The sequence below is a fragment of the Lissotriton helveticus genome, chromosome 5_1 (assembly GCF_964261635.1).
Source record: "Lissotriton helveticus chromosome 5_1, aLisHel1.1, whole genome shotgun sequence".
NCBI classification, from domain to species: domain Eukaryota; kingdom Metazoa; phylum Chordata; class Amphibia; order Caudata; family Salamandridae; genus Lissotriton; species Lissotriton helveticus.
In genome coordinates this window covers 1175705824-1175727363 of record NC_136065.1, presented here as the reverse complement: position 1 = coordinate 1175727363, position 21540 = coordinate 1175705824, and the positions used below count along the sequence as shown (strand labels likewise).

The 21540-nt window shown below is 48.9% G+C and overlaps 1 protein-coding gene across 2 annotated transcripts in view; it reads right to left on the bottom strand.

The window, feature by feature from the left end:
- Positions 1-1165: 1165 nt before the first annotated feature.
- TDRD1 (tudor domain containing 1) overlaps positions 1166-21540 on the bottom strand; it is a 2637228-nt gene continuing 2616853 nt past the window's right edge. The window contains exon 27 of one of the 2 annotated variants that reach the window (XM_078643866.1): positions 1166-1461. In XM_078643866.1, the coding sequence (XP_078499992.1) occupies positions 1439-1461 (23 nt within the window). In that variant the 3' untranslated portion in view covers positions 1166-1438. The remainder of the gene's footprint in view (positions 1462-21540) is intronic. The other variant, XM_078643867.1, reaches the window with a different exon arrangement.

Below are 21540 nucleotides of genomic sequence, written 5' to 3'. Positions count from 1 at the left end.
CAACTAAAGGCAGACATTAAAGAATGGCAATCAGATACTTACATTGTGTACGTGAGCAGAGCAATCAAAACTGCAGACTTGAAGAAACACTGGTGGATCATCATGTTCAACCTACTCCCGATGAGAAGGTGCAAGCGCTGCAGAAACTCTACTCCTTTGCTGCAGTAATCTTTGTACTGTGAGGCTGGACCCATAACAAAGTTAGATTGTTTACTTCATTGGCACTCCCACAGGATGTGAAAAAATGACCCCTCCTCTCCGCAGTCTCTATAACAGAGGGTGCTTGGTTTTCTACCCAGTTTGTTAAGTATACTGCAAGAAATGTATGCTCTGTGAAGCCATTTCAATGGAATCAATCTGAACCGGGCCCGAATGGCCAATTCCTTAGGGCAGCGTTTCCCAAACTGTGGTCCACGGACCCCCAGGGGTCCGTGAGACATTCCTAGGGGGTCCGCAGGACTCGAGTGCCTGTGGTCGTGAGTGGTTAGAGCCGGAGGGGGCCTCTGGGGCCCGCCCTCCCTCGCAAGGGCGGAAACTGATTAGTGCTTAAGGGGCCCGAGTCGCTCTCCTTCGTAAGGCGGCTTCTTGCGAGTTGTGATTGGTGCTGGAGGGGCCCCTGGAGGCCGCCCACCCCTCGCGGGGCGGTAAGTGATTAGTGCTGGAGGGACCGCCCACCCTAGCAGGGCAGTAAGTGATTAGCACTTCAGGAGCGTCCGAGCCCACTTGCACGGCGTTAAGGACCAGCGTGCGGGAGGTCTGTAGTTTCGCCTTCCGCCCTGCTCTTGGCATAGATAGCATTTGTCTGCGGCGCACTGCAGCGCTAACGGGTCCTGGCGGAGGTCTCTGGGGCATCCTAGGCAGCCCTGGGGACAGACGGGTCCTGTGGTCAGAACAGCAGAGAATACATACCCACCCCTCAAAGCACTCCGAATGTGCCCCCTCTACGCCCCCCTCCCCGTAAAATCAGGATAAAGGTGAGGTACCATGACAGGAAGTGTTGTTGAGGGAGGCCACACCGCCTTCAGCTCTGAATCAACACAGTGATGAATACAAAATTTTCTAGCTATCGCAACAAGAATTTTAGATTCTATTAAGGACCCGGAGGCGAGGATTATGCTTTCTCATTTCTTTACCGTACAAACAGCAGCCAATGAAAGTAAAACTACAAATGTAAAAAACAACTTTTCCCATGAGGCTTTGAACCACGCCTCCAAAGTAATACAGCCAATCACAGTATTAACAAGCATATAAAGTATAGAGACACTAATCTGGCCTCCTCTTCCTTTGTGCGAACAAGTCCCATAAAAAACTAACGCAGTCTTGAACTCTCAACGGAGAGAAAAACAGTCCTTGTAGAATTTCTCAACGGAGAATAATCCAAACAATAAGGAATCCTCTTCTGTCCAGAAGGTACAGTAGCTCCATCTGGAGTAGATACTCAACTCTTGTTAGAATCATTTCCTGAAACAGAAAAATAAGTTTGAGAAAACGGAGCCCACAACTTCATTTCTCATAGGGTGAGTACAAAGTTGTTAAAATCAACATAACATCAAAACAACTTTACAGTTGCCTAACTGTCCCAACGGGTGGGATAATCCTCGCCTCCGTGTCCTTAATAGAATCTAAAAATTTTGTTGCGATAGCTAGAACATTTTGTATTCTATGACAGGACCGGAGGCTTCTGATTATGCTGGTTCAAAGCTCATCAATCACAGCATCAGAGACATGAGTAACAGGCTTATAATAAAAAACTTTAAACATTGAATCAGACGACCAATCAGCCGCTTTGAGAATGTCCTCTAAACGGGACCCCAACAAATAGGCTTTAGAAGCCATAGCACCCCTAGTGGAATGAGCACCATAAACAGAAACATCAATGCCAGCTTCCGACATAATCCATCTAACCCATCTAGCCAAGGTAGCAGCCGCGACCGGCTTGAAGGGTTTCTGAACTGCAAGCAACAATTGACCTAAAGGGCCAGTCCTGTGTGCAATTGTACGTTCCTCATAACATTTCAAACATTGTAACACACACAATTTATTATTATGCGGAAAAGCTGGATACTCCACTGAACGAGACATAGTCTTCGTTCGTCTAGAGATAACAAAGGATACACCCTGTGGAGAAAACATCCTACCAGCCAAATCTAATGCTCAAACATCCGACACTCTTCGACAAGAAATAAAGCACAGCAACATAGTAAGTTTGTCAGAAATCTGTTTCAATGACAAATCCTTGTTATCGGGCCAGGATTCCAGCAGATTTAACACTTTCGTAACATCCCAAAGCGTGGAATACCTGGGCCGAGGCAGGTTGGCCACACAAACCCCTTTAAGTAGCTTACAAACCAGGGGATGCATCCCCACAGGCTTACCATCGATATGATCATGACCAGCCGAAATAGCAGACCTGAAATTATTAACCGACCTGTAAGCCATGCCCGATGCTGCACATTCAGTCAAGAAATTCAGGATGTCAGTCACATTTGATCCCACGGGATCCAGCTGCTTCTGAAGGCACCAACACACCCATCTCTTCCAAGATGCAGAGTATCGCTTGCGGGTGGAAGGAGCCTACGCTTGCTGCATAAAGCCGGCAGCCGCTTGGGAAAGGTCTGCAATGCTCTCATGTCCCCGGAGAGTGTCCACACCATCAAGGTCAATTGGTTCTGCAGGACCAAGGGGTGGCATGATCCCACTGGGTGCTGCAGAAGCGTCGGGAACATGGGGAGCTGAAATGGAAGATCCACTGACAGCTCCAACAGTGTGGGAAACCACGACTGAGTCGACCAAAACGGAGTCACCAACACTATTGTCCCCCTCTGGACAAAGGCCGCCACTCTCGGTATCAGTGCAAAAGGAGGAAAGGCATAATTCCTCTGCTGCCCCCAATGGTGAAGGAACGCGTCCGTGCCCATAGCCATTGGGTCCGGTCTCCAACTGTAAAACTGGGGAAGTTGGGCATTGAGTCGCGAGGCAAACAGATCCATCTGACAGGGACCTCGCATAGTCATGATCTGGGCAAACAACGATGGATGAAGCTTCCAATCGCTGAAGTCTTGAAGAAACCGGGAGTTCCAATCTGCCACCTGATTGAGATTCCCCGGGAGATACTCTGCCACCACAGAGATCTTGTGGTCCAGGCAAAAGTGCCAAAATTCCTTCATAATCTGAACTAACATGCGGGACCTCGTCCCCTCTTAGTCGATTGATATATCTCACCGCTGAGACATTGTCCATTTACAGCAGAATGCAACAATTGCTCTTCAGCGGTGAGACAGACCTGATGGCAAAGGACCCTGCTAACAACTCTAGACAGTTTATGTGTAATGTGAGTTCTTCTGCTGACCATCGCCCTCCTGTGGTAAATTCTCCACAGCGAGCGCCCCAACCCCACTGACTGGCGTCTGATTCGATTACCACATCTGGGGCTGCGCCGAAGATAGCTTGGCCATTCCAAGCTGTCATGTGTTCCAGCCACCATTGAAGCTCTTCTCGGGCCTCGGGAGACAGAGGAATGAGATGGTCGTAATGAAATTTCCTTTGTAAATAAAAGATTTTTAGCCTCTGCAAGGCCCTGTAGTGTAGGGGACCCGGGAAAATGGCTTGAATCAAGGCAGCCAGAAGGCCCACAATCCTTGCAAGAACCCGCAAGGAAATCATTTCCTTGGCCAGGGTAGATCTGATTTCCCTCTTTATGGATCTGATCTTGCTCAAAGGAAGGAGGAGTTGTGCGGACACTGAATCTATCATGAAACCCAGGAATTCCATCTGTCGATTCGGCGTCATCACTGATTTTTGGACATTGATGATGAACCCCAGATTTTTCAACAGAGACATCGTCCACTCCAAGTGAGTGAGAAGCAGATTTCGGTCTTGGGCCAGAATCAACATGTCGTCTAGATAGATTATGAGACGCACCCCCATCTCTCGAAGGCGAGAGACCACTGGACTGAGAAGTTTGGTGAACACCCAAGGGGCTGAAGACAGACCAAATGGAAGTGAAAGGTACCCATACCACCGCCCTTTCCAAGGGAATTGCAAACATTTCTGATGTGAGGGGCAGATTGGGACTGTTAGGTATGCATCCTTCAAGTCCAACCGGACCATCCAATCGTTCTCCAGCAGGAGGTCTCGTAGAAGATGGATCTTGAAGTGGCGGTAAACGACATAGGGATTGAAGTCTCTTAAATTTAATACTAGTCGTTGACCGCCCCCCTTCTTCTGTACTAGAAAGATGTTGCTGCAAAATCCTTCGGGAATGAAGGGTCCTACAGCAATAGCCTTTTTGGCTAACAATTCTTCCAGCCCTGAGTCTATAAAACTCTGTTTTAGAAGGGAAAAAAGGAGAGGGTGAGGGGGGAAAACCTGACAGGGGCTCTCTAGCAACTCTACATGGTAGCCCCGTACGGTCTGAAGGACCCACACATCTGACGTGAGACTCGTCCAATTCACAACAAAGTGGCACAACCTGCCCCCCAAGGGAGCTAAAGGACTCACCGGACTTACCAGAGGACTGATTGTCGAAGTTCTTGTAACCTCTGTTGACCCCTCGATTAAAGCGACCTCTGTAGCCACGTGATCTTGACGGGTAGAACCCGGCCTGGTCTGGTTCTTGGGTGTAGCCCCTGCCACGTCTAGGGGCTTAGCCTCGCTGAGGACTGGTATTTGAATAGCGGCCGGTCGAGCGTCCTCTGCCACGTCCGGCCCTATTAGAGACCTGGTGCAAGACCCTCTTCAGGGCGGCCTGGGACTTATCTAGGGATGCGAAGGTACTTACAAATTTTGTGATATCTTTAACAAATTTGTCCCCAAACAATTGCCCTTCCGCCAAGGGGCCTGGTTCCGAAGAGGCCAGTTCCACCAACTGAGGATCAATCCTCAGTAGGACCGACTTCCGCCTTTCCGAAGCGAGGGTGCAGTTTGCATTACCTAACATGCAGATAGCACGTTGCGCCCAGCCCGCCAGGACCTCAGGATGAATGACGTCTCCCGTCTCCTGTGCTTGGAGAGCCAATTCCAGGATTTTTGCCAACGGGCCTGAAAGGTCGAGGACCTTATCTTGGCACCCCTGAGCGCGCGATCAATGCCTTTCTTGGGGTCTTTCTTATATTTTTTGAGGAAAGTAGTCATAGAAGTGTCGCACAAGTTACTACTTGTGTAATGATATATCTGTAAGATACATTAGTTAGTGATAGATTCCTTACCTTAGAATACCCCCAGGCGTCAGACTGGATCCGGAACTTTTTGCGTAGCAGTACCCTTGCGCGTCGGTAGGCGTCGGCTGCGGCTCCGCGTCCGTCGTCGGCGTTGTGGGCGCCGTGATGACGTCGTCGGAGTACTTAGACGCCGCCTCTGCGTGCTGACGTCAGTTCTTAGACACAGCTTTTCCACGCCAGAAGCGCCGAGCCATGTTAAAAACCAACACTGGTGCCATTGAAACTAGGGCCCTGAAAGGGGATGACCTTAACCCTAGATATCGGTTCGCAGAACGGGGAGGATGGGTGGGTCGGTAAGGAATCTATCACTAACTAATGTCTCTTACAGATATATCGTTACACAAGTAGTAACTTGTGCATCTGAAAGAGACACGTTAGTGATAGATTCCTTACCTTAGAATAGATACCCCAGCAATACCAACCCCGGTGGTGGGTCTGCGAACCAATAATCACACCAGAAAGTCCTGGAGGACGGAACGGCCAAAGAAGCCATCCCTCCGGACTTGACTGTCCAGGCAGTAGTGTCTTGCAAACGTGTGCAGCGAGGCCTACGTAGCCGCCTGGCAAATGTCCTGCTAAGGCACTCCCCGGCCCAGGGCAGTTGTAGTCGCCGTGACCCGGGTGGAATGAGCCCGCAATCCAACAGGGGGCTCATTTTTAGCCAAGGAGTAACATGCCTGGATACACAAGATGATCCACCGAGAGATGGTCCGCTTGTGCACCTCTTTCCCCTTCTTAGCGCCCACGTAACCAACAAAGAGTTGGTCATCCACCCGGAACTGGCGTGTGCGATCCAAGTCGAATGAAAGCGCACGTTTTGGGTCCAGACGGTGGAGCCGCTCTTCCTCTTTAGAGGGATGCGGTGGCGGAAAGAAGGTGGGCAAGGTGATAGACTGCCCGATATGGAAGGCCGTGACAACCTTGGGCAGGAAAGATGGCTTAGTACGCAACACAACCTTGTCCGGATGGACAGAAAGGAAAGGGGGTGTACATGAAAGAGCCTGGAGCTCACTCACTCTCCTGGCAGAGGTGATGGCAACCAGGATAGCAGTCTTCAAAGTAAGAAGAAGGAGAGGACAGTTGTGAAATGGCTCAAAGGGAGCGCACATCAGAAACGTAAGAACCAGGTTCAAGTCCCACTGAGGCATCACAAACGGAACAGGAGGGAACATTTGTGTGATGCCCTTTAGAAAACGAGTTACAATAGGGGACTTGAACAAAGAAGGTTGATCAGGCAGCCTTACGAGGGCTGAAAGGGCAGAAAGGTAGCCCTTGACAGTGCCCAGAGCAGAGCCCTGCTGGGCAAGAGAAAGAAGGAAGAGAAGAACCTCAGAAAGAGGGGCAGCAAGAGGATCCACAGCCTTTGCTGTGCACCATGCCACAAATTTGTTCCACCTGCAGGCGTATACCGATTTTGTGGAGGGACGCCTGGCTGCCAGAATGACATTACAGACTTCAGGAGGCAAGTCAAATGGCCTCAACTGTCACCGCTCAATCTCCAAGCATGGAGGTGGAGACTGGACAGGCTCGGGTGGGGGACCGTCCTCTGCTGCTGCGACAGAAGGTCCTCCTGAAGAGGCAGACGAACCGGGGGATCGACTGACATACTGAGTAGCTCTGGATACCAGTACCTTCGTGCCCAGTCCGGAGCCACAAGGATGACTTGGGCCCGGTCCCGCTTGATCTTCTTCAGCACTCTGGGCAGAAGTGATATAGGCGGAAAGGCGTACAATAGACCCCAACTCCACTCGTGAGGAAAAGCGTCTCCTTGCGAGTGCCGCCTTGGAAATTCCAACGCGCAGAACTGATGACATTGCCCGTTCTCTTCGGTGGCGAATAGATCTAACCAAGGCTCTCCCCACTGCTGAAAGAGGCCTTGCGCCACATCCATGTTCAGACGCCATTCGTGATCCATCATGCACTGACAGCTGAGTTCGTCCGCCCTGGCGTTCAGAGAACCTGCCAGGTGTTGAACTACCAGGGTCTCGCCCTGATGTTTCAGCCACTGCCAGAGGTGCAGAGACTCCTGGCAAAGGGTCCACGACCCCACCCCGCCCTGTTTGTTGCAGTACCACATGGCGGTGGTGTTGTCCGTGAACACCTGCACTGCACTCCCCCGAACAGAGGGGAGGAAAGCCTTCAGTGCTAGACGAATCGCCCGCAGCTCCAAAAGGTTGATATGGAGCCGGGACTCCGCCGGAGACCAGAGGCCTCTGATCTCCGCCTCTCCCATGTGGCCTCCCCAGCCCTGGAGGGACGCGTCCGTCACAACTACGTGCTCCGGTTGGGGAAGGGAGAGGGATCTGCCGCTGATCCAATCGCGGTCCGTGAGCCACCACTGCAGCTGTCTCGCAGTGCCCTCCGAAATAAGGACATGGTCGGAAAGATTGCCCTGATGCTGGGCCCACTGAAACGTCAGGTCCCACTGCAGAGCCCGCATCCGCCACCGGGCGTGATGCACCAGAAGGATGCAGGAGGCAATCAGCCCCAGAAGCCGCAGCGTCAACCTGTCCGAGACTCGGACAAAGGCTGAAAGAGTGGAATCAGAGCCTGAATGTCCTGAACCCGCTGTTCGGGAGGATAAACCCGAAACTGCGCCGAGTCGAGAACCGCTCCGATGAAGAGGAGCTTCTGAGAGGAGCACAGGTGTGACTTCGGCACATCGATGGAAAACCCCAGCAGGTGCAGGAGGTTAGCCGTCGTCTGGAGGTGGCTGACGACTGTTTGGGGTGAGCCCGCCTTCAACAACCAGTCGTCGAGGTAGGGGAAGACTGAAACCCCTAACCTGTGCAGATGAGCTGCGACCACCGCCATCACCTTCGTGAACACCCGTGGGGCGCTGGTAAGGCCGAAGGGGAGCACGGTAAACTGAAAGTGCTCGTGGCCTACCGTGAACCGCAGGTAACGCCGGTGGGCCTGCAGGACGGGGATGTGGAAATAAGCGTCCTGCAAGTCCAATGCTACCATCCAGTCTCCTGGGTCCAGGGCAGCTAAGACCTGAGCCAGTGTCAGCATTTTGAACTTCTCCTTCCGGAGGAAGCCGTTGACGTTCCGTAGATCCAAGATAGGGCGTAGGCCCCCTTTGCCCTTCTTGGGTACCAGAAAGTAGTGGGAGTAGCAACCACACCCTACTTCTGGCCCAGGAACGCGCTCGATGGCCCCCTTGACCAAGAGGGCCGTAACTTCCTCCTGCAGAAGTCGCAAATAATCCCCCGATACACTGTGGTTAGCCCCTTCTGACGATTTGCAGCACCCACCTGTCCGACGTGACAGTGCGCCAGTGGAGGAGGTGATGGTGAACCCTGCCCCCCACTGGCGACACATGGGCCTGAAAGCACGGACTAGGAAGGTTTTGAGGCGGATGCTGCGGGGGAAGGTGTGGACTGTCCTCGCCATTGTCTCCGACCGCCGCCACGGCGGTTTCCACGGCCGCCACCGCGTTGGGTATTACCCTGCGGCGAGTGACTGGCAGCACGTGTGGGTACACCCCTTCCTTGGCCACGAAAGGGACAAAAAGCAGCCATTTGCTGGCGCGGGCCGAGAGCCCCAAGGACTTGGCCGTAGCCCTGGAGTCCTTAAAACGCTCAAGCGCATGGTCTGCCTTGTCGCCAAAGAGGCGACGGCCATCAAACGGCATGTCCATGAGTGTATTCTGGACATCAGCCGAGAAGTTGGCGGACCTCAACCAGGCGTGGCGACGAATCGCCACCGTCGTTGCCATCGCTCTACCTAGTGAGTCGGTGGTATCCAGTCCACAACGGATAGAATAACGTGCCGCATCTCGGCCTTCCACAAGGGCTTGGCCGAGTTTAGCCCGTACCTCCAACAGGCATTCTGGCAGCACGTCCACCACGTCCACGACCGTATCCCACAGGGAGTGGGTGTAGCGGCCCAAGAGGCATGCGGTGTTGGAAGACAGCAGTCCCAGACTTAGGGAGGAGAATACCTTCTTGCCGTATTGCTCAAACCTCTTAGATTACCTGTCAGGCGGAGCCGACGGGAATGCGGCCTGGGAATTGGAGGCCTGGATCACCAGGCTCTCAGGGGTGGGGTGGGTGGACAGGAAACAAGGGTCGCCCGGGGCCGGGCGGTTGCGTCTGGCCACGTTCCTATCTAAAGGGGAACCTGTAGCGGGCCTGGACCAAGTGCCCACAAGAACGTCAGTCAAGGCCTCATTAACTGGCAGCAGAGGCTCAGCTGAGCTTGACTGCGGTTTAAGGACCTCAGTGAGGAGGTTAGTCCTCACGGCCGCGACGGGGAGTTCAAGGCCCAAGGCCTTGGCCGCCCGCATCAGCACCACACTGTAGGTAGGCCCCTCCTCCGTAGCCACGGTAGGAGGGGAGACAAAACCAGTGACTGGCGAAGTGTCCAGATCACTTTTGTAGAAAAAACAAGGGGGACCCTAAAAGGTAGCTGTGGACCAAGGTTATAGTTTACTTATTTTAGGAGAACAACGGTCCAAAGCAATTTAGAGAAATGTAAACCAATAGTAAACAGACCATAATAGGCTGTTATAGATTTATCCAAGTCCAGCCGGACCGGGAATTTAATTGATGAATAAACAATGAATTAGTTACATCTCAGTACATGAGCAACGTTTCAGTGTATTGGGGCACAGTCCTGTGCCGTACTCAGAACAAAAGAAATACAGTGGAGAGATAGAGAATAGTTTTGTGAACAAGAAAGAGATTTAGAGAATTTTCAGGCAAAAAGAAAAGTGAGCTAATGGAACACTTTTTCGCTGCAGAAGACGGTTTGCACAGCATCACCGGACACCGTTCCTTGAACCGCGGATCCAACTAACCCTAAGGACCGCCATCTCCCATCGGGAATATTGAACCCCACCCACTGTCTGTGCAACCCCGTGCACAACACACTGAATGACGTCGGCACCAGATCAGTAATTTTATCGTGAAAGTGATCTGACCCTTCGCAGCGGAATCGTACCTGCGCACAGTTCCCTCGCATTACTCGAGGCGTATTTTTGTTTCATGCAGGCAAACTAAACATGTAATGTCCTGATGATAATCCCAATGTATTTCAGAGCGTGGGATCGAAACGTCGACCTTTTTAAATAGCCATACAGTGAAACCAACGTGCATTATTTTCTGTATGTACTATTTTGTGAAACACTTGTAACACTGATTTAAAAAGTGTTCCATTAGCTCACTTTTCTTTTTGCCTGAAAATTCTCTAAATCTCTTTCTTGTTCACAAAACTATTCTCTATCTCTCCACTGTATTTCTTTTGTTCTGAGTACGGCACAGGACTGTGCCCCAATACACTGAAACGTTGCTCATGTACTGAGATGTAACTAATTCATTGTTTATTCATCAATTAAATTCCCGGTCCGGCTGGACTTGGATAAATCTATAACAGCCTATTATGGTCTGTTTACTATTGGTTTACATTTCTCTAAATTGCTTTGGACCGTTGTTCTCCTAAAATAAGTGTCCAGATCACTGGCATCCCCAAGTCCACCTGACCAGTCCTCCTGGGACGGACACTCCCGTGTCAGAGGGTCCTCAGACACCTCCCAATACTCCTCATCACCCATCTCCTGGTACTCAGGGGGGTCAAATGATGGGGCCGGTTCATGGAAGACGAACTCTCCGAACGGCGTCGAAAACGGCGCCCAGCGGCGCCATTCCGGCACCGGAACCGGATTGAGGGAGGCATCGGGGACGGCGCCGCCCAAAGACGGAACCGGATCCAGTGGGGGCCTGCAGGCCCGGGCCCGAAGGCGCCGGCGGCGTCGGGGCCGAAGCCCCCGACCCGCTAGGGCCCCCAGATGGGTCAGCTGGGCCCGAAGGCGCTGCGGAGCCCATCGGGGAGTGAGGGACCTCATGGCCACGAGGAACCGCTCGATCTCCTCCGGCGTCGCGCGCGGCCCAGGGACCGGAGGGTATGGGGCCGGACCCTGAGGAGTGATGTCGACTCCCGGAGCTCCGATGGCTCTGCGACCGGTCCCTCGACCTCCGTCCGGACCGGGACCTTTCCTGGCGCGGGGCCGACTGCCGGAGTTCGAGTCGCTTGCGGGACCGCTCCCGCCTAGCTTTCGAAGTCAGGGCCCGGCAGTCGGAACAGGTCTTGTCGTCGTGGTCGACGCCGAGACAGTGGAGACACCGACGGTGAGGGTCGGTGACCGACATCAGTCAGTCACAGTCCTCACAGGGTTTAAAACCTGGCATCCCTATCGGCACCGTCCGGAGTCGAAGACTCGAAAAAGAAACGATCAAAAAGGATCAAAATAGTTTAGTAAAAAAAGACTAAGGTACCACTTTTTCCGGATCTGCGCTGCTGGCGTGGAAAAAAGAAGAACTGACGTCAGCACGCAGAGGCAGCGTTTAAGAACTCCGACGACGGACGCGGAGCCGCAGACGGCGCCTACTGACGCGCAAGGGTACTGCTACGCAATAAATTTCCGGATCCAGATTGACGCCTGGGGATATTCTAAGGTAAGGAATCTATCACTAACGTGTCTCTTTCAGATAATGTCTGGGGTGACAGCCACCTTATGGGCCAAATCGGGACAGGGTCATTCGGACTTTAGGCGTGCTCTCACCTCTTTGTCGAAGCCTTTGCGAAGGTGAGCTTCCAAATATTCTGCCACAGCAGGGGGAGGGAACCCAATCGGAGGATCTGGGGTGAACAATATCAGACGGGTCGAAAGAGAAGGGAGAAGGGGTTGTGAGAAGTTGGCCTGATATATGATGCTCACTAGTTCTAGTGATCACCTTGTATCAGTCCAAACAACCCTTATGGTGATTGGTTGTAAGTCAACCTTATAGACCAGCTATCCTAATGGTAGCATGGACAAAGCAGTCTTAGGCTAAACTCTTTTGGCATGTGAAGCCAGCTGTTTTACCACAATATAACCCCTTGAATAGCAGATGATAGGACACCACACAGGTTGTTATGAAAATAAACAATATATTTATTAATAACAAACACCTCTGAACTCTTTATGAGATCAGAGGGCTAAGCACATAACAATCTCTTAGGAAAAATACGATAAGTTGCACAGGCAAACCATATACTAAGTAAATGGTATAAGGAAATCAATAGAAAGAATTATACTGTCCACAGGCTGTAAGATCGCTGGGACGCGTGTGCAGAGTGTGAACTCACACGCGAGATGCGTAACAACGTCTATGGACAGTACAGTTCAAGAAAAAGGTGAGTACGGACAATCCTGACTGGTTAGGACTAAAACGACTGTGAATCTGGACACTATGTGGAAAAGTAAATTTTGCCATGTTCTGTGTCCCTACGTGTTCCCCATCTTATGCTATATGTGCACGATTAATATGCATATGTATTCCCCATGATCTATTAAAGACGCAATTACAGTTGTGTCCATCTCTAGTATGCCAGTTCCTAGTTTTCGTGAAAGCTACGAGTATTGAGCCTATGCAAAGCTACGTGGCCACGTTTCACAGTGTGCACGTTATTTCATTGTAAAGTCCCCGTTTCTAGGCCTCAAAAGGGCCCGGACTCAGATTCAGCTCCTGTCTCCTGAACCCTCGCTGAGGAGCGATACAGCCCCCACCTGTATCCCTGACCCTTCACTTACTTCCTACCTCACAGTGCCCGGCTCGGCCTGGCTCTGCCTGCCAGTCTGCCAAGAGTATGTTATGATTCCAGTTATCAGTCCAGCTCTCCTTCTCTGCATTCCTAAGCTACTGAATCGCATCAATAGTTTCAGTCATCGTCTAGCCTTTACGTCTCCATGTAAGAGAAATACTGTATTTAGGGTCATTTAATATTCCTCAACACACACTACATGTAGAACAATGCATGCACCAGTCTTAGTGTCTGTTAGCCTTTGCCCTGATAACTTTTGGATTCCATTAACATGTTCTCTAAACATCAGATACTAGATAGTGTTTAGGTACATGTCGCTCTGACTCTCCAGACTTTCGTCTCTCCTTCTAGCTCAGAAGTCATAGCCCCCAGCTTCTCCCTAGTTACACGTCATTGTCAGCTTGCGCGCACCACTAGGTTAGAGGTCCCGGCTCCTTAGGTAGCCCCCTCCATGTTTCCGCCCCATTTATGACATATTCTGTTACGTCTACATCACATGTCTATGTATACGCCTCCTGTTACACCTACTTTCACCCTTATCTTTCGCGACTGTTACAGGCCCCACCCACTGTTCCGCCTATTGTATGTACTGTAATGCAATTGTTTTAGTATATATACTTGTGTATTGTTATTAAAAGCCAGCGCGCTCATTCCAGATCCTGCCCGACAGCTGTCGGGGCCCCCCTGTTGGCTAGCCATCCCAGATCTTGCCCGTGCAGGTTGTCCTGTTCCTGTCCTTTATGCTGTATTAAAACCTGCAAACTCCTACTACCTCGAATCTTGACTCTTGTTTATTGAGCTATCTGTTATTGTTATGTCCAGTCAAAAATAGAGGTATTATTTATTTATTTACCACATAATGGCGCCCGAATAGGGACTTGCCCTTTCCCCACGCGCCGGTGAAGCCACGCAAGCCCCCTGATCCTCTGCAGCCGTGACGGAACCATACCGTGCACGTGCAGATATTTCTGCTTCAAGTATCCCTCAGGCCCACGGAGGAGACGGAGGTTGCAGTCCAGCATCCAGACGAGGCGGTGGAGGAACGCGGCGAGTCCCGACCAGAGCCCAAGCCGAGAGTCCAAGGTCCGAGGTATCCGGAGGCCCACCCGTAACAGAAGTCCGAAGTTCGTCCGTCCGTCATCGTAGCAGTCCAGTCCAGTCCGAGGCCTTCCGTTCTTGCTGCCCGGTGAGTACCGTTGCTGGGGTAGTATCTAGACAGGGTCAATTGCATTGTCTCTGGTCCGTGGGTTTGGGTACGCAGATCCAACACGAAGTGTCCACTTAGGTGGATGCGGGTCCTGACGTGTCTCTTTATGAGACCGGTAAGTTTCGTACTATTTTAGCAGTGCATCTAGTTTCTGTTCTAGTCCGTTCTGTTCTCGAGAAATTCATGCATTCTGTTTTCAGTATTCCAGGTAGTATTTTGTTAAAACTGTTAATCTAAATGTCATTCATGTATTTCAATGTCGTGGTATGAAAGTGGTGTAATTATCGTGTTCATTGTGTATTGTATTGTGTCTAGACTACAGTTCAGTCATGCCGCTGCTCTCAAAACTACGTCAGTTAAAAACTAGAAAAGGTCTGTTAGAAGAAGCAGTTCCTGTCCCGCCTAGGGACAGTCCAGGTCATTTTATGTATCAGAAGCATGGCATAAGTGCCATATTATATCTAGATTTATGGGTGGAGTACACCAAACAGTTAGAAGAAAAGTACAGATGGCCCGTATCGGGTACATGGGATGCCGAGTGCATCATGCGAGTAGAAGAAGTATTATGGAAAAAGAAAGCCAGACAGTCACAGAAAGATGCCATCGAGTTATGGCGCAAAGAATCTCATAAAAGAACCGAAAAAGAAATCAGAAAGTCAGAATTAAGTAGAGAATCCTTAGAAAGAGCCCAAGAAAGGGAATTAATCGAAATAGGTGAACGAGTTAAAACCGAACAGTCAGACAGACAGAGGAATGCCCTCATTAAGGGTATGTATCCTCTTCTTGCCGAGGGCTTGCCAAAAGCAACCCCGGAAGCACCATGTAATTTTCCGCCACCCTTAGTTCCGACCAAGCTACGTCACAAACCGACCGCAGCTGATATTTTTCTCTCGTCCTATTTGGAGGACACAGTCCCAGAATATGCAAATCCTGTTCTGCCAGCTCCTGTAAATAATGTAATTCATGATCCTCCAGCCACCGGGGCACCTGTGGCAGTACCTGTTACGGTACCCCCGGTCCAGCCCGTAGTACAAATTCCCGCCACATCAGTCACTCTGCCAGCACGAAGAGTATCAGTCGACGATTCCAGTTTAGGGGCCGCGGGAGGAGGTCCTCCTGGTACCCCGCCGCCAAGTAGACGTTTAGGAGCAGTCGAGTTACATGAACGTGCGTTACAGCGTACGCCCAAATATAAGACTATTGCAGAAATCAGGCGACTTCTTACTGAATGCTGTTATGATCCAGTCCCAGGCGAGGATAGTATGGTTATATATTCCGTACGTATAAGACAGGTGTCCGAGTATTTGGTCACCCTACCGAATATGAAAGAAGATCTAGACAGAATGTATCGTTTCATTCGTACAGGAGACGATCCAGAAAGTATTGGTGAAGTCATGTCTCTCAGGAAATCTGAGATCCAGTTCATGTTATTAAAGTTTCTGATCAATTGTTTAATACGGGAACAAGATTCCCCGACTAAAGATCCGACCGAAATGAGAATTCTGACAAAGTGGAGTGATAATATAGCCGAGGGTAAGCACAAGACACTCAATAGTATAGAGAGTATGTACAAGAAAATACGTAAAGAAATAATAAGGTTACACGAACAACGCAAAGAAGCACAAGTAAGCGAGAAAGAAAATGACTCTTCTACTGAAGAGGTAGACGACGAGAATACCGCCAGAATAGCGTATGTAGGTAAATCTAGAATTCTAGACCGACATTTACGCCTAGAACACAAGAAAGTCTTTCATCTTCCAGCACCGGAACAAGGTTCTCTAGAACAAGTATTTCAAGCTACCGATCAAATTCTGAAATCACGAATCGGTTATAGTGAATTAAGTACCATGCATGAACAAGAACTAGCCCGATCAGCAGTCCGATGGATTACTGATTCTACCACTTTTCCAGACGAAATAGTGGCACAAATGTTTCTGAAACTGCCCCCAGCCGAGCAGCGACTGGTGGGTATGTATATGATCCAACACCTCATTACGCTGTATGAGGGTCAACATTCTGATCCAGGTCCGTTACATGATGTCCTGAACGAGTTACTCCAGTATAGATGGAAAGGTTTAGGTACCGATTTAATTAGTGTCATTCTAGAACAGCGCCACAAATATAGTATGTTTTTGAACCCGCATTTTGTTCATGTCTCACCTCCAGAAAGTAAACCGTTTTACATGGACAGACAGCATCCGTTACGAGAAGTACACCCAGTTAGTACACCAGATGGTGAAATGCAACGAGTATTTGTTTACACCCCAGTTACCAAGATGGAACTCTTAGCGATGAAGAAATTAATTCCCTGTCACGACAAAGATCCAGCAGGGTTCCACCGAGAATTAAAAGACATGCTCCGTATGGGAGAATACACGTATCCAGATATTATTAAAATGCTAAAAGTCCTGTTGCCCGCAGGCATATATGAAAAACTCAAGGAAAAGGATTGGGAGGTGGGAGAGAAAAAGATCGATTGGACAGCTCTAGAAGCTGAAGATAAGATACGTGTACCAGGTACCGGTCTTGGAGACAAATGTAAAGAATTACCTGAACTGTTAATACAAGTTTTGCCTAGATTATTAACCACTAAAAAGGAAGACTGGGATGCAATCTCAGCCTGTAAACAGAAACAAGACGAAGACACTAGTGATTTTTATTCTAGATTTGAGAAATGTTTTATCATAAACAGTGGTTTGAAGACGAGTAGCGAGTCATACCCTCATCTTTTTGTTACTAAATTAGTCGAGAATTCAAGTCCACAAGTTAAGAATCGAGTTTTGAAAGTCGAAAGTACATGGCAAGCTAGTACCCCGTCCCAGATGTTACAGATGCTCCAGTATCACCAGAATAGAATCAGAGAAGAGCAAGAACACGAGAGAAGACGTATGAAAGACACGAAAATGAAAGTACTAGTTGCACAATCTGTTCCACAAGACAGTCAGAAGAGGGGTCCGAATCAAGCCAGTCATCCTGCAGCTCCCGTTAAAGGGACATGCAATTACTGTAAACAGCCAGGTCATTTTATAAACGAGTGTGCAGTTCTGAAACACAACATAGCCACTGGTAAAACTAAAGAAAGACCACGTCCGCCTAGACAAGAACAAGTTTCACAGACTTCTCAGCCACAGAATGCACAACAGACAGTTCCAGCACCGCAGCCTATCGCTGCAACTCAGCATGTTACACAGCAGATGTACCAGTATGCACAGACAGAGTATCCAGAGTATCAAGCGTATTCATGAAACAGCCTAGAGAGGGAGGTAGGCTTGCCTCTCATCGAGATTCCTGTAGATCAAGAAGGTCCCTATGTACACAGTCAAGTATTAGGGAAAGACAGAAAGTTTCTGATCGATACAGGGGCAAGTAGGACTACCATTAGTCACGACGAGGTTCCAGGGGCTCCGCTCTCAGGCTCTAGAAATGTTTCCCTTGGATTTTCAGGAAAGCCTATTGTAAACGAGATATCAAAGCCAGTTACTCTTGAAGTAGGTCCATTGTCCCGAACTACTGATCTACTGCTTACGAAGTCATGTCCAGAAAATTTGTTAGGCATTAAGACACTGAAAGAATTAGGTGCAGTTATTTGCTGTTCCCCAGAGGGAATACGTTTGTTTTTACGTGACTTCAAGGGTCACTATGTTTTACGAGATTTTGATCCGAGATTGTCTAATGTTCCGCAGCATCTATGGGCGCAAGGTCCAACTGATGTTGGCTTCATGCAAATCACACCCCATCGTGTGACTCTCAAGCAAGGTATAGTCTTGCCACGAATCAGACAGTACAGATTGCCACCTGAGGCTGTAGCAGCCTTATCCAAAATTATTGACGAGCTCATTGCTCAAGGAGTAGTTGTAGAAACTGACTCCAATGTATGTAATTCTCCTATCATTCCAGTCATGAAACGTACTGATCCAAATGCACCTCCAGTATATCGATTAGTGATTGATCTTCGAGAACTCAATAAATGTATCATTCCCCAGTATCCAGTTGTTCCAGATATCTCATCCCTATTGACAGCCATTGATTCTGAGGCAATATTTTTTACAGTAATCGACCTCAAGAATGCATTTTTCAGTGTCCCCATTCATCCAGACAGCCAGTACCTTTTCGGTTTCTGTTTAAATGGAAGGAGCTATAAATTCACACGAGCTCCTCAAGGTTTCACAGAAAGTCCTAGTATTTACAGTCAAGCACTTAAGAGACAACTAGACAATATTCACATGCCAACTGACACTGCCCTGCTCCAATATGTCGATGATCTACTGATCACAGCCCGTTCTGAACATGCTTGCGAGCGAGCATCGCTTACAGTCCTGTATTTCCTAGCCGAGATGGGGCACAAGGTGTCTCCTTCAAAGCTTCAATTCTGTGTCCAGCAAGTGATCTACTTAGGCCACTTACTGTCCAAGTGGGGTAGGCAGTTGACACCTGACCGTATCCAGTTAATAGCGAGTCTTCCACAGCCCAAGACACAGAAGGAGGTACGTGCTTTTATCGGCCTTACTTCTTATTGCAGACAATGGATTCCTCAGTATGCATTTCTAGCCAAGCCACTGATACAGTTAACGACACAGGAGGCAGCCGTATCGACTGTCCTCCCTTGGACATCTGAACATACACTTAGTTTCAATGAGTTAAAGAAAGCCTTATGCCAAGCTCCTGTCCTAGCTACACCGAACTACAATAAGCCTTTTACACTTTTTGTCACAGAACGTGATGGTACAGCATTATCTGTTCTTACACAAGATCAAGCAGGACAATACAAGCCCTGTGCTTATTTTTCGAGCACACTAGATCCAGTAGCCCAGGCTCTGCCTGCGTGCCTCAAGTCAGTTGCAGCCACAGCACTAGCTATCAGACAAAGTGATTCCATAGTATTAGGACATTCCTTGACAGTACAAGTTCCACACTCCGTGGAAGTTCTTTTAAACCGAACACAGACTCAGCACTTGACAATTGCACGTTTAACAGGTTATGAACTGACATTGTTCCAGCCACACATAGAAATCAGACGCTGCAACGTTTTAAATCCTGCTACACTGTTACCGTCAGTTACTTCAAATCCTGCCACACATGACTGTGTGGAAGTTGTTAACACTATGACTAAGCCAAGACAAGACCTGACAGATATTCCATTACCAGATCCTGACCTGACACTTTATGTGGATGGTTCATGTATGAGAACGAGTACAGGAGAACTAGTAGCCGCGTATGCAGTGACTACTGACACTGAAGTTATTGAAACACACCGTATTGACACCCTGTCTGCTCAAGCAGCAGAGCTAGTTGCTCTGACACAAGCCTGCATACACGCTAAGAACCTGAAAGTTAATATTTACACAGATTCACGCTACGCATTCGGAGTTGTACACGACTTCGGAGTGCTCTGGCAGGAGAGAGGTTTCATGACTTCTCATGGAACCAAGATTCAGCATGGTTTCCTTATTCAAGCTCTGTTAGATGCAATACATTTACCGACATCTATTGCTATCATGAAGTGCAAAGCACATACGAAAGTCACTGACATTATTTCCCAAGGTAATGATCTAGCAGATCGAACAGCCAAGCTTACAGCACAGACACCAGACATACCAGTTAACAAGACACCGACATCCACTCTAGAACAGACTACTTGTATGACAGTTAAGGACCCTACACAAGATGTCATAGATATCCAGTTACATGCTACTCCCGAAGAAATCAAGAAATGGTCCGAACAAGGAGGGGTCCAGACAGACCAGGGATGGTTGACGAAGGGTAGAGCCACATGGTTTCTCCCCGACTCAATGGTTCAAGTCATTATCAATACCGCACATAGTCCAGCACACTTAGGAGAAAAAGCCATGTTAGACAGTATCCAGAACATTTGGTTTAACAAGCATTTACGAGCTGCAGCCAAGCAGAAAGTCCGTACTTGTATGATATGTTGTCAATTCAATCCAGGTAAAAGTGTCCCGGTGGAACAAGGTGGATTCCAGCCCCCTGACCACCCTTTTGAAGTCCTCCAGATGGATTATATTCAGATGGAGCGATGTCGAGGTTTCAAGTATGTCCTTGTAGTTGTATGCGCTTTGTCTAGGTGGACAGAAGCATATCCAGTCCCAGATTACACAGCCGCGACCACTGCCAAGCAGCTGGTTCGTGAATATTTCCCCCGCTATGGACTCCCTAGGGTCGTGTATTCTGATAACGGCCAGCCATTCTCATCTGAATTAATGAAGCACGTTTCCCTTTTGTTAGGGTACCAGTGGAAGTTCCATTGTGTACGCCATCCAGAAGCAGCCGGTCTCGTAGAGAGACATAATCAAACCTTGAAAATCCGCATTGCCAAAATCTGTCAAGAAAAAGGTGTAGACTGGTTAGTTGCCCTGCCAGTCGCTCTGTTCTATATGCGCATGGTCGCACATTCCAGATCAGGTCTGTCTCCTTATGAGGTCGTATTCGGCCGCCCCCCGAATGTATGGGGTACACCTAGACCCCGAAGTATTACAGATGTTTCCAGTAATATGCTGACAGATTACCTAGCTTCCTTGATGTCTGCCCTACACTCTTGTCGTTCACAGGTTGCCGCCGCATTTCCAGATAATACTGAGGTGAAACCGCATGAAATCGTTCCAGGAAGTTTGGTTCTCGTCCGGAATTTTGATCGTTCAAGTCCGCTGGAGCCTCGCTGGAAGGAACCGAAGCAAGTCCTTGTGACCACCCGTACGGCCGTGAAGTTGGAGGGCCGTAAGGGGTGGGTCCATCTGTCTCACGTCAAGAAATTTCATGGACTAAAACCTAAAACTTTTGCCAAGGATTGCATTTTACCTAAAGACTGCCAAAATACTATTCTCAAGGACTGTCCCACAAATGACATTGATACCAAGCCTCCCCTGTTAGAGGAAACTCCGCAGCAGGAGTATAAAAAGAAGTTACGGTCTAGTAAAATAAGTCAGCCAGTTTAATTGTCTAAGTCCTCCCCTAGGTGAAACGGTTAGACAGGTATCTGACATGTATGAAATAGACCCCCATAGTGAGAGAGTTAGTCAAAACTCAATCCGATGTATCGTTTTTCTAAGTTTTATATTGTTTCTCAGCCTGATGATTACCTGCACGAGTTATGCATTTCATTTATGTTTTTCAATTTCTCATGTAAATAAGTCTTCTAATGCTACAGTAGAGCACACGTTTAGTGATCTACCTCCTCACGAACTATCCTATCGTCTTGCTATGCGCAACAATTCATTTATCCGTATGTTACATTATTCACACCAGACCAGCAATGCCACAAATTGTTGGGTGTGTGGTCGACTCCCCCCTTTCCAGACACCGAAGGGAGTTCTGCCACTGTTTCCTTATCCGTTCTCACATAATGGCTCATGTGGAGCCTGGTCCATGTTAACGTCATCCTCAAATGATATGTCCCTTCTGAACAGTACATGTTTTCCAGACAAGCAAGGTCTTCCCCACAGAACAGGGTTAGATCTAGAAAATGAAGTTTATAATTTGGGTAATTATTCTTCGAATTTCATGGTTCTGAAT